The sequence below is a fragment of the Lutzomyia longipalpis genome, chromosome 1 (assembly GCF_024334085.1).
Source record: "Lutzomyia longipalpis isolate SR_M1_2022 chromosome 1, ASM2433408v1".
Taxonomy (NCBI): domain Eukaryota; kingdom Metazoa; phylum Arthropoda; class Insecta; order Diptera; family Psychodidae; genus Lutzomyia; species Lutzomyia longipalpis.
Genome location: NC_074707.1, coordinates 38022259 through 38034453, shown reverse-complemented (window position 1 = coordinate 38034453; position 12195 = coordinate 38022259). Strand labels below are relative to the sequence as shown.

The following is a 12195-nucleotide window of genomic DNA, read 5'->3' as shown; positions in this document are numbered from 1 at the left end:
TGGGAATAGTATGAACATCTGTTGGGATTCCACATGAAATATTTCGACAGAATAATTCCTAGCCGATAGAAGAAATTGGCAATAAATAAAAGAAATCCAATCGAATTATGTTCTGACTCACAATCACGTCAAAATACTTTTATAGAAAAAAATCTGTGCTTTTGGTACCTATTAAAATTTATATGCCAGTAACGAATACTAATAATCATTACTTTGAAATCTTTGAAATCAGTTTCAATTCTGCTTGAATATTCACAGTAATTTTTATTTTAGGGCATACCCATTTCGTTTTTTTAATCAAATCATTTTAATATTTAACTCAAAATTGATCAATGAATGTGTCCAAGTTACTTCTGAAAACTGAATAAATAATTTAATCGATTTTGAAACTGACATTGGAATTTGTTCAACTAAATTCTAACTCAATTTTAAAGCAATTCAAGATATTTTTCAGCAGCAAAGCAACTTTCATCCATTCAGCAGAATTTTGCTTAAGAAATTTTTGATCTGGATCAATTTTTTTTTTCATTTGCAGGAAGAACATAAAATCATCCTCTCAGCCCATTTCCTTTTTTTTGAGTTTTTTTTTACTTTCTCTAAAATCCACTCGGAAAGTTCACTTCCATGTGAGATGTTTGGTATAAAAAGCTCCACTAACCATCATACACAGGAAGAAAATTTCGTACTCTCGATAAGGTTTGCAACCCATGAGGATGAGGTCGAATTTTCCACATAGTATCTGGTGCTCTATACTTCCAACCTCCCCCCACCCAATCCCCAGAGGGCATATGGTTTTTGTGGATGATGGTGTGGTGGTGGAATGGAAAAATCACTGTCATCACCGTACATATTGTTCCCTTCGCATACACCAAATACACTTTGAGGGATAAAATGCTCAACAATAAGAGGGAGAAATTTGAGCTTATACTCTCTGGTTGGGTAATGTGGGCCCCCAAAAAATTCCGGTGGCGGACCGGAAATCTACGGAGCGCGGTCAGAGTGTGTGAAAAATGGACAAAACCATCAATTTGGCGAGTGAAGCGTTCCCCAGAGCCCATCAATCATCCCCCAAAATACGTGTGTGGCACCCTGTGGCTCACATTACATGCACACAATGGTGGGTTGTCGGCTTTCTGGGGTGGGCGATTCCGTGGGTGGCTACAGGGCGGTTCGTGTTTTTCATTAATATCCCCAATTTCGCCCACACCATGCACTCCCCTCCTTTGCTGCCGCCGCCACATTATTTGGTTACCCAAATCTCATCCTCATTCCCCATCAAAAGCTCCCCTCTTCAATGTATATTATTTACCCCTTCGAACCGTGGAGTGGGCGGCCCTCAGAAATCAGGATCCTTGGAGTAATATAATTTGTAGGGATTGAATTTGATGTCTAACAAATAAAAATGTTAAAGGGAAATGATGAGAAGAGGATTTTTATTTACGGAGCATTATTTCACCCTGAATACTCAAGATTTCGATGAGTTGTTTACGGAAGATTTTTTTTGCGGAGCTTCGTTGGAAATGTTCGAAAATAAATTTCTAAAGTTTTACTTGCTTTATAAATAAAAATAAAAATGTAAAATAAGTTTTACATCTTTCAATTAAAACCTGTTAAACAAATAAAGTTGAAAAAGCTCAAAAAGCTCAATTTTAACAAACAATAACTTAAAATATGTAAACACTAGCAAACAACTAATATAAAAATGTTAATAAAATAAAATTTATGTTTTTAATTTAATCCGACATAACTTTTCTATTTCGCACATAACAGACTGTAAGGACGTGGCGGTCATTTGGAAAACCTAAAATAATTTCATCCATTATTGCGTTTTCCTTTTTGCCACAATTTGGCCTATTTGGAGGGGTGAGAAAAAAGAAGAAGATAATAAAAATGAGCAATAAAAAATTAATGTAGTGTCTCATGATAAATTAATTTAGATAAAACATTGTTTCAGTTTGATAAATTTATTACCCAGAAAGCCCAGAAACACTCACCTATTCATAAATCTGCTTCAATAAATATGCTATTCATGGAATTCAATTCGAAATTTGAGGTATTCCAAATAGCATTAAATGGATGTGAATTTAATACTATATCCAGATGAAAAGCTCCTCTAAAATGATTTAGCAAAAGCTCCCCATATATTTCCTTGGTTACAAATAGTTTTCACTTGAGATGGTGCGAAAACTCAAAATTTGATATATTTTCACCGTGAAAAGCAAACAAAACTAAATATTTTGGTGCCTTTAGCGCGTTTGTTGGTATCTCTAAAATCAAGTGCTTGTGTGGATATTTCTTTGGGTGGTTGGGGAGAGGAAAGGGTTTGAAGAAAAGCTCCCACAGTATGGGAAATTCTCACACACAAAGTTGTTATGAGAGAATTCAAGAAGCAGATCATAAATGTATACACAAAAGATTCCATTGTTGGAGAAGAAGTAAAGTGGATTTTCAAACTGAAACTTCTTCTCGCCTTTTTTCCTTCTTTATCACTTCAACAATAAATAAAATGCTGTAAAATTGTTGCGAAGGAAGTACCCAGAAGAAAACACACTTCACCCAGGTAAAACATTTAGTATGCTCCACACATACGCGGTGGGAATTTTCTCAAGTGGATAACCGGATGTACCAATTGCAATTATTTTGAAAAATAATCATGGGATATTTTTATTGATTTTTAAACTAGAAAATAAAAAGAGTTTCTTTGTTGGTTTTGTATTGCAAAAGTCGATGATTTGTGAGAAAAGCCTAAAAATCCGTGAACCGTTTAAAAAAATGATTTATGTTACCTACCTCATTTCTGATTTAGATTATCATCACAATCAGGAAAAATCCGAAGAAAGTTTATACAGAAAACTTTAAAAAAAATTACAAAAGAATTAGCAATTAGCACAAAAATTTAAAACAAACTACATAGTATGGCATTACCTACATAACAAAAAAGCTCCAGAAAAAAAATAGAGAAGTGATTTTCAAACTGATGGCGAGATAAACCCGGTTTAAAAAACAGGCTGATATATTTTACAAGAAAAAATTTAAATAATAATATTAAAGTTCTGAATTTTTAATAAATAACTAAAAATGAATTTAAATAGAGTTTTAAAAATAATTAAAATTAAATACTACTGGGAACAATCAGATCAATCACCCCACATTGTGAAATGTGAATAAAGAGGCGGTTTATCGTCAAGAAAATGCGGTTTAATTGTATTTTTGCTAAGGCGTATTTTTTATGCTAAAGTGACACACACCAGGCAATAAAGTGCAATAAAATTAAATATCCATAATATTGCCACACCGAGAGCTTTTGAGTTTTTTTTTTTTTTTCACGGACGAGGATTGTATGATAATTGTGATTTTGGGGATGGTACGTTGAATGTCAGAGAGAGAGAAAGAGGATCCCTTGTCAGTTAATGGCATCTCCGGGCATATTACACCTGGGCATAATATAAACGCTCATGAAATTCACATTAAAACGTAGCACAATGCTCACTCTATATACCTCATGTACCAACCAACCACACTGTGTGGATATTATAGATTCTTCTTGTGAGTCTATTCTTCCGCCAATGCCGCAATGTCAGAAAGGTATTAAATTAATTACTTTTGTGGTTTTCGGCAAGATTCTCTCTTTTTGGGGTACAAACCAGCAGACACTCGGTGGTGTTCACAATCACCCTCTCCCCACCGAAAGAACTCACCCACACGGCAGAAACCCTCCTTGTACAAAACCACCCCCCAAACACCCATTGTTACACACTCCGCCTTGCCTGGTGGATAATGATGGATTTTCTCATTTTATACGACTAGAGATAATATACTTTATGAGGAAAATACCATCCCTCCCGCCAGCTGGGTCGAGACAATTGCAGACATCCCCGGAGAACAGAGGGATTTTCATGGGGATGAAAAGCGGGTTTTACCCAGGAAAAAGCAAAGTATATAAACACAAAACTCAGATGATGAGGAGATTCCTCATCGTTACAGCTTTCGCAACCTTATAATGGCATCTTTTTTTTTAAGGTTTTTCCTTATAATTAAAGACCACACAGAGTGAATAAAAGAGGTTTCTCTGGTGTACGCTGAAGCTTTCTCGTGGGCAATAGCGTTCCATTGCAGATGCCCATTCTCTCTGGCAAAAATTTTGCATTCACTTTGGCAAGATAAAAAAGTTCTATCTCATTAAAATGGACCTCTCAGTGGTTTCCTTGTGAATGCAATTTCAATGCTTTTTTATGCTTTTCAACATCTGTCGCAAAAAAAATTGTTTCAATATTGCTACATTTGATACAGAAATGGTTCGTAGAAATGCAACCAAATGCAGAAGTCACAAAGTTAAGTAATTTTCTTCAGTTTCCCTTTAGTCGTTTGATAAAGCTTCTTAAACTCCTTAGGCTCCTCTTGGCATGAAGATAGAGTATTTCTTTTATTTCCTAAATTTGCAACATTTTTGCAGTACATTCTGCATCTGTTGCTTTAAGTCAGTAAGGAGCATAAATAAATTTATGATCAGAGTTTTGGAAAAAATTTCCACTTCACGCGGTGTAATGCCATTTTCACATAAAGAAAAAGAAGCTTTGAAAAAAAAATCCACTTAAAGTCATCCAATTTGCGATGCTTTCAAAAGCAAACGAAAGACTCTCGTGGGATGCACACAAAGCTCCTGGCACAAAGCTAAGTATCTCGCAAGTGTTGGGAAACTTCACGTGGCGCACTGATAAGAATATTTATAGCAGAACATAAAATTATAATTGTATATTTAAAAGTTAATGAACATAATTAAATACTTTATGCCCCATGGGCTCTGTAAATCCGCAATGATGCAGCTCGGCGAAGGCAAATTCGGCAGAAAGCCATATGGAGGTGCTAGAAGCTTTCACCAGGGAGCTCTTTCTTTTGGCAGGGAGAGTTCTAATGTTGGATATCCTGGTGGTAATACCTTAGACTTATGCCATCATCTCCTTTCAGGTCGAAAGCACTAATTATCACGTTTATGGCCACTGTGACAATGATGATGGCCACACAGATATTGTTGCAGATGTCCGCAGCTTTCTGCTCATTCACATTGTTGATATTCAGCACCATAGCCAACACAACGCATACCACAGCCTGAATTACCTGCGGGTTCGAATTACATTAATGCCACATGTGATTGGGCAATTAACCACCCCCATTTTCCACCCCCCCCCCCCTTCCCATCCAATGGGGAGAGATTTATCTGCAATCCGTCACGCTTCGAATCAATCACTCACCTGGAGGCAGATTGATGACACAATGAGGACCAGCAGAAGTGTATAGAACTCGTGGGTGTCCCCAATACGCAGGAGATACTTCAGCTGGGCCGCATTGGAAGCCAAAAGAGCCAAATCCAGAATACCCTGAGCAAGGGTTTTCTTCGTGGCATACCTGTTGGCATTGAAGAGACGCCGCAGTGTCTTCGGCGGGAGGGGAGAAACGGAAACCAAATCAAATTAAAATCTAATCGAGAATTCTCATTCGCATGTTTGGCCATTATCAGTACGAGAGCGTATACAGCAGTCGATAAATTAGGTGGTTGAATGTTTGTCCAATCGCCAGATCAACAAGCAAACATGGGTGATTCACGGTGGTTCAATACCCAAATGTCGTAAGAAATAATTGTATTTTAACCTAGATATAATATGCGATAGACAAGTAGGGTAATGAAATTTTTACAAATTACCAAGACTATAGCTTGTTGTTTCATTATCAGGAAAGATATTTTTTTTATTCAAAAGAAATTTCTTCAGAATATGCTGTAATGTTACAACTTCGAAAAGGAGATTATTCATTTTTGTAAGCTTCACATGACAATATTTGAATTTACTCACCAACTCATCAAAGTTTTATTGAGATTGAAAAAACAATCGAAAGACGTTTAACTGATCTTTAATTTACCTGTGCATGATTTGGTGGAAAAAAGCAAAAACCACGCCCCCATTTTTCGTTTTTTACATAAGGCATATGCGTCACTGCTTGATTAATCATTATATTTGATTAGAAAAGAAAGTCAAAAAAAACAAAAGCTAAAGCTCTAAATTAGCGATAACTCCGTTCAAAAAAATTCTCAAAAACTTTGTTTTTGTTAGAGTTTTGACTTTCTTATGGGACATATGTTACTTTTCTTCGGAATATTATTTAAATAAAGTAAATTTAATTTAAATCAGACTTTTTTTCTGAAAATAAGAATTATTTTCAGATTAATAAATTAATAGTATTCAACTCTGATTTTTAAAATATGTACAACGTGTACGACACTTGCTAACTAAAATACCACGCCCTCGAGATGCTTTGCTTAGTGTTTCAATAAAGAGGCCGTATGTATGTCATATATCCATGCCATCCCCTTTGTATCCTTATTATATTTTGTGAGGCAAATGATGTGTAATAAAGAATAATGACGAGCATTCCAGCAAATCCCATTTTCATTGCATCCAATGATGGGGACATCGTGCGGAGTGCAATTGAATGTAATTTAATTTTTCACCAGGAATCAAGCTCCGCAATTGCAGCCATCATCCTGCCGTTTTATTGATGCTTTTCCGCCTTGGTGTCTTCGTATATAGGCGGATGGGTCACGGCGCTACGGGAAGCGGGGGGGGGGGGGTGGATGCATGCGCAGGATGTGGAGAATATTAAATTTTATGAACAAACCTCTCTATCCCCTTAGTTGGTAACATAGCAATTTTCAGCGATAATAATTGCACTTAGAGAGACTGTTTATGGCGGGAAGCTTTTACGATGGCCAGCGTGGGTAGGGCGCGGACGGGGTGAGGCGTACACCCCCCAAAAATACGATGATGCGACGCAATAAGAGAGCCAAAAGATTAACAATTGCACACACACTGGCCACATTTGAGATGTCCCAATGTTCTCACCACCCCCTCACATCAACTTCATCATCATCAACTTTTAATGGGGCACCAATATTAATATTTTTATTACCGGAATATGATCTCCCGTATCACGATCAGCGCTATTTTCGGCGTCAGATTTCACCCGACCCTGGGTGGCTGCTGACCCCTCATCCCCAGCGCCTGTGGCCACGGGGTTATCGTATCCTCGCAATTTTGGCATGAGCACCAACAATACACCAGCATCAAATGGAAAAGAGCAAAATTTAATACAATAAATTCCTACGCAGCACCGAATGCTCCACTGAACTTCACAGACTGCCGTGCACTTGGAGTGTTCACAATTATTTTATCATGAAGAGCACTGCGTGAAGTCGCTCATGGCATTTTATTGTTGTCACTCCTCAAGTATTTTCACAGAGCAGCGAGCAATATGTATTTATCAATTTGATAACCAATCGACAGCCCGTGGGAGCACACATTTCAATTGATAACTGGCGCAGACCCCACTCAAAAGTGTCTTTTTGTGTTCATTTTCTTGAGAAATGCGACAAAGGAGTTTCCTCCCTTACTGATAATTTTTTTGTGTTCATTGTATTATATGCTTCTGATACAAAACTCGATAACCCCAATTGGACAGTTGTCCTATTTATAGTTTTCTCACTTTTCCCATTGCACCCCCTCATCCCCCGTGTCCTACAATCGCGTTCCCTCCCCATCCTCCAACAGCCACCCCTGCCAATGAGCGTGTCTGAAAGTTTGCAGCAACACCCCCGCATTCAATCTCACTGTAGGTAGCTATACCCAAGTTGTGCTGAAGTGATTCAAAAGGAGGATAACAAAAGGGGTCGAAAGAGAGTCCTCTGTAGTTGTTATCAGGCGACGAATGCCACTGAACCTTGACTCCCTCTGCACCTGCCGCATCAATGGTCAATAAATGTACGATACAGCACCTCTCCAATCAACTTGAGAAAGATCCCCCATAAAAAGCGCACTTCAAAATGTCGAAAGCTATTCATTGCCAACGTTCATTCACTTTTCAAATGCGATTTCTCTGTGATGTTGTTTGGCAAAGTGCAAATTGTAGGTGGAATAATGCTTTTTTAATTTGGTACATTGATTGGGTGAAAGTGAATGGGGTTGACGAACTGTAGGGTAGCAAAGCAACGAGAGTTCAACCTCTTGATTTATTCTTTTGATCAAACTCTGGTATGTGTGTGGCTTTATCTCAAAAGTGGCTCTCAACCGCATTCCATTTATTTTCTTCAATCACACTGGCCCTCAATTTAAGTTTCTTCAATTGGAAAATTTGGCTATATTGAGAGGAACATTTAATAAATTCACAAGAAAACTCCGGTAAAGTGGAATGATTCGATGGCTCTAATAGAATTCATGAATTATTTTCAAAGACGTTTGAATTGGAATTCTAAAAGGTGCAAATTAATCATAAAAGTTTCAAAATGTTGAACTTTGTCGTAAAAGACTGAAGAATTACAAAGTTAGTCTCTCACGTCTCTCAAGAAGTTCCAAGAAAATCATGTGCAGAATTGTTTGTACATAATATAGATCTATGTCCTATATCGCGAATTATTAAGTCTTAGAAAACTTTAAGTTCAAACATCTAATGCTGAATATTTTAATAGGAAAAATGAATAAATAAGAAGAGAAAACTCCTTTGAAAGCTCGCTTGAAACTTAGGTTCCTCATGATAAATCCTTGAAATGAAAGAAACCAAAGTTTGCCAAGAAGCTAAATACGGATAAAACGTTAAAATCATAACGGAAAATTCTCAGAATATTTTAAGAATGTTCTTTGTCAAATTTCTAAGCTCTTATTGAAAATATATCAAGAATTGACTTAAAAAGCTTCATAAATTTATAATTTTGCCACTCTGCATAACACCGTAATTTCTACCTTTGTTTGATTAATCTTCCCATTAAATCCATTAATCTAATATTAGGTAGGTACATAAAATATAGGTAATATATTGACATCCTTAAGGATACCTAACTTTTGCTTCAATATCCCAATACGCACATAAATACACAGCATATAAATATAAAATATAGCAATATCATAAATTCCATATATGTAGTTTTGGAAATTTCAATTAGTCCTAAATTAATCCCCAACTTATACAGCATAGAATTATTATGTTTCCTCTTACACAGCTAAAAGGGGTTTTAGTTGACATTAAAGGGAAAACCTATGCGAGGAAAGGGAGCGTAAATGAATTCCTTTACATTTTGCACGAGAATTACAAATTACACATGACAAACTCACAGGTCGGGTTGAATTTACTTTCGCCCCCCCACCCACCAACTGTTTGATTTTGATGTGCGGCGCTCCCCTTCATTTTGGGGACGAAGCTGTGTATTAGAGGGTTGGAGGGTTAATTCCCGATTATTGCAATATATACTGCTTCGTCCTGGCGAGCACCACGATAGCGACCGGCCGTAAATCTGCCGTCAAGCGCGCGCGGGGGGTGAATACGGCAACACTGCAAAGCTCGCTTGGAAGCTTGGTAAAAAGCCACGGTGGCTGCTGGTGGAAATTGAATGAGATATATACGGCATCTAAGTCGAGCGCAATTAGAAATGGGTCTTGGTCGTGAAATTTACTACTTCAAAGGAGTATACTCCACAAGACAAAGTTTTCCTCCCTTCAATAAATATTATATACAAACATATACAACATACATACATAGTATAGGAGCGACATGGGAAAAGCCAAAAAGCCCCATTTCTCATTTGGTGTTTAATATTGCAAATGGAGAGGTACTCTAGAGATAGATTGACAATAAATTTCTATATATTGAGAGTAAAGATAGTTTCTATGAAACAATCCCTAAAGGACTTTCTCTGACCGTATAGAGCTTTTGTTCTTCCTATATATTGTTTCTCGGAAGGAAGAGGATGTAATTGGAAGTGAAATTACCATTTAGAGAATCAATTGCATCGCCTCTTCTGTATCACTTGCCCCCATACCAGAGTATCCAAATTGCTCCTTAATGGGGAAAATGTTCAATGAAAATCTTCCCTCACCCAAATGAATTGGAAAAGCCTTTTGAAATGGATAAATTTGTGGTCTTCCTCACTGCGAAATGTGCTGCAATTTGATTCATGTGGATTTAGAAATCAATTGGATTGATTCAAAAGGATAATTTATCCATATTCTTTGTGTTAAAATGTAGGAATGAATCCTCTTTCGAATGATTATGTGGATTTCTTTCTCTTACAATTAATTAATGTGAATCTCAAAGCTTTTAAAAGCTCACTCTCTTATAATCCATGAAAATTCATTATCTTCTCTCTCAATTGGGTAAATTAAATCATTTTTCCTCTCAAAATGTGTTTTAATAAATCACACACACACACACACAAATTGCAATGCTCATTTATTCTTTTTATGCTAGGTTCACAGGCAAAAGGTCAGTTAAAAGACATCAAACTCCTACGAATCCTGTGCAAATTTAATTCGGTAGTGCTAAGTAAATGTTTTATTATAAAATTGTTACAATTTTAAATCCTCTGGTCTCTCCCACCCCCAACGAACACCCTTAAAAATTTTCCATAAACCAACTGTAATATGAAAGCATTTAATTATTCATTTGAAGTATGTTTATTTACCTCTCATTTTGCTCTGCAAATAATTCCAAAAATAAAGTTTCAAAATGTGTGTAGTGTGATTTTCTGGGGAGCCACACCCCGCCCTCAAGGTCCATAGAAAATGTGAAACAACATTTCCCCGGCGTAGGGGGCTTATTCTCTCTCCTGGAAAATGTTTTCAACGTAGAAAACACTCCCCACACCCGCCTAAGTTTGAATTTCCACCTGCCTCATCTTGAGCAGGTTCCCTTGATTGAAGATTTCTTTCGGAAGAAGGAAGTTTTTGGAACACACAGACCCATTTGCCGAAAATGCCCTTTATTCGCTTACGGGCATTAAGTTATTCCACACCGCATTGCCGCACGCACCCTCCACCCTGCAAGAGAAAGCTTTTGAATTAAAGATCAATCGGAGCGATAACGCACACAAAAGTAAATTAAAGTTTATGGTGAACAAGTAAATATGAAAGCGAAAAGTCTGCTTTTGATAACAACTCTTCTCTCCTAACAATAGTTTAATTTTTTTCCTTTGCTTTCCCTTCTCAAGAGAGCCCCTCAAAAGTTCATCTCAACTGAATCTCAACAGACCAGCAAACAATACCACCAAGAGGGAATATAGGAGACGGGTCATGTATATAAATTTGAGACTCAACCACAAAGGGAGATCTTTTGGTTTTCACCGCAAAACACACTCCTCAAAAGAAATGGAAGGACGGGGGAGGGAGAAAAAAGGCCAAGAAAGTGGGTGGGAAATGAACGAGGGGGTGGTAGCTACTCTGCCATGGGGAATCCATAGGGAGAAGACCATCCAGTAATGTATAGGTATGTATTTTCATCTACGCTAGTAATTTACGATATATTATTTCTTGCGATAAAGTCACAAAAATCCCAGAGAATCAACTTGCACGACACAACATCTACATTACCGCCGGGTTCGTCCCTTTCTTCATAAACAACACCCTGTGGTGGGACAAAAAATTCGCCACCAAGCTGAAAATCACTTTTCACCGAGGGGGTGGGAAATTTATCTGTGTATGTAGGAGAGATGAGATTGCAAGGTGCCTGAGAAATTGATGAGGTACAAATACAGAGTTGATTTTTTGTTGTACTTTTTTGCTAATTAATTATTCGTTAAAATATTTTTACAAAATGAATCCCTAATTTTCATTTTACGGATTTTTCTTTGAATTCTTTAAAAGATTAATAAGAGTTATAGACCAAGAAAATTAACATGTTTTCTAACCTCAACCTCAAAATAATTAATTGGATACATGTAGTCTCAATTTTTTCAGGAAAGCCCCAAAATTTGATTCTGATTGATTTCCCGTTGAAATTGGGGTCATACAGGTTGAGCTAACTGAGCATTCCCATTTTCATTTTCCGATATATTTTTCCAAGAATTTGAATAAAATTGAACAGGTAGCGCCACGAGTGGCCACAAAAATAATTTCAAGTTGACGAAATTTATGTTTTTTGTGACTTTATTTTCAAAGAATTTATGCTGTAGTGTTATGTTTTTAGTGCATTTTATGCTTTTATATTAAAGAAATATGTGTAATAAGTGCATAAAAATCAGCCGAAGGGCAGTGCGATGTGAAAAAAGTGCATTTTTTGTGGTCCAAAAAGGTGAAAAACATCACTTTTTCCAAGTGAGTTTTCCGCATGAAAAACACCTCAGAATGCAATGCGTCTACCTCACAACGATTCTAGAACGCATGC

The 12195-nt window shown here is 36.9% G+C and overlaps 1 protein-coding gene and 1 long non-coding RNA gene across 4 annotated transcripts; one reads left to right on the top strand and one right to left on the bottom strand.

The window, feature by feature from the left end:
* Window positions 1-4737: 4737 nt before the first annotated feature.
* LOC129787206 (ninjurin-2-like) lies at window positions 4738-7308 on the bottom strand. Its single transcript, XM_055822593.1, has 3 exons — window positions 6961-7308; window positions 5250-5432; window positions 4738-5115 (listed from the first exon to the last, which is right to left on the bottom strand). Exons 1-3 carry the CDS (start codon window positions 7090-7092, stop codon window positions 4909-4911), a joined length of 522 nt encoding a protein of 173 aa, XP_055678568.1. The 5' UTR covers window positions 7093-7308; the 3' UTR covers window positions 4738-4908.
* Window positions 7309-7745: 437 nt separating this feature from the next.
* Window positions 7746-11932, top strand: LOC129787209 (uncharacterized). Of its 3 annotated transcripts, none has more exons than XR_008750199.1 (3): window positions 7746-10908; window positions 11024-11298; window positions 11354-11932. It is a non-coding gene; the product is annotated as an uncharacterized LOC129787209 (long non-coding RNA). The 3 variants fall into 3 exon arrangements; XR_008750198.1 differs by having other exon boundaries at window positions 7746-10933; window positions 11369-11932; XR_008750197.1 differs by having other exon boundaries at window positions 7746-10933.
* Window positions 11933-12195: the final 263 nt, after the last annotated feature.

What these genes read in the sequence shown, in the direction of transcription:
- LOC129787206 (XM_055822593.1), bottom strand. Translation starts at nt 7,092, where the DNA reads ATGCCAAAATTGCGAGGATACGATAACCCCGTGGCCACAGGCGCTGGG. An exon ending in ATACGGGAGATCATATTCCG is followed by an intron (nt 5,433 to 6,960) that starts GTAATAAAAATA and finishes CTCCCGCCGAAG; the next exon opens with ACACTGCGGCGTCTCTTCAA. An exon ending in TGTCATCAATCTGCCTCCAG is followed by an intron (nt 5,116 to 5,249) that starts GTGAGTGATTGA and finishes TCGAACCCGCAG; the next exon opens with GTAATTCAGGCTGTGGTATG.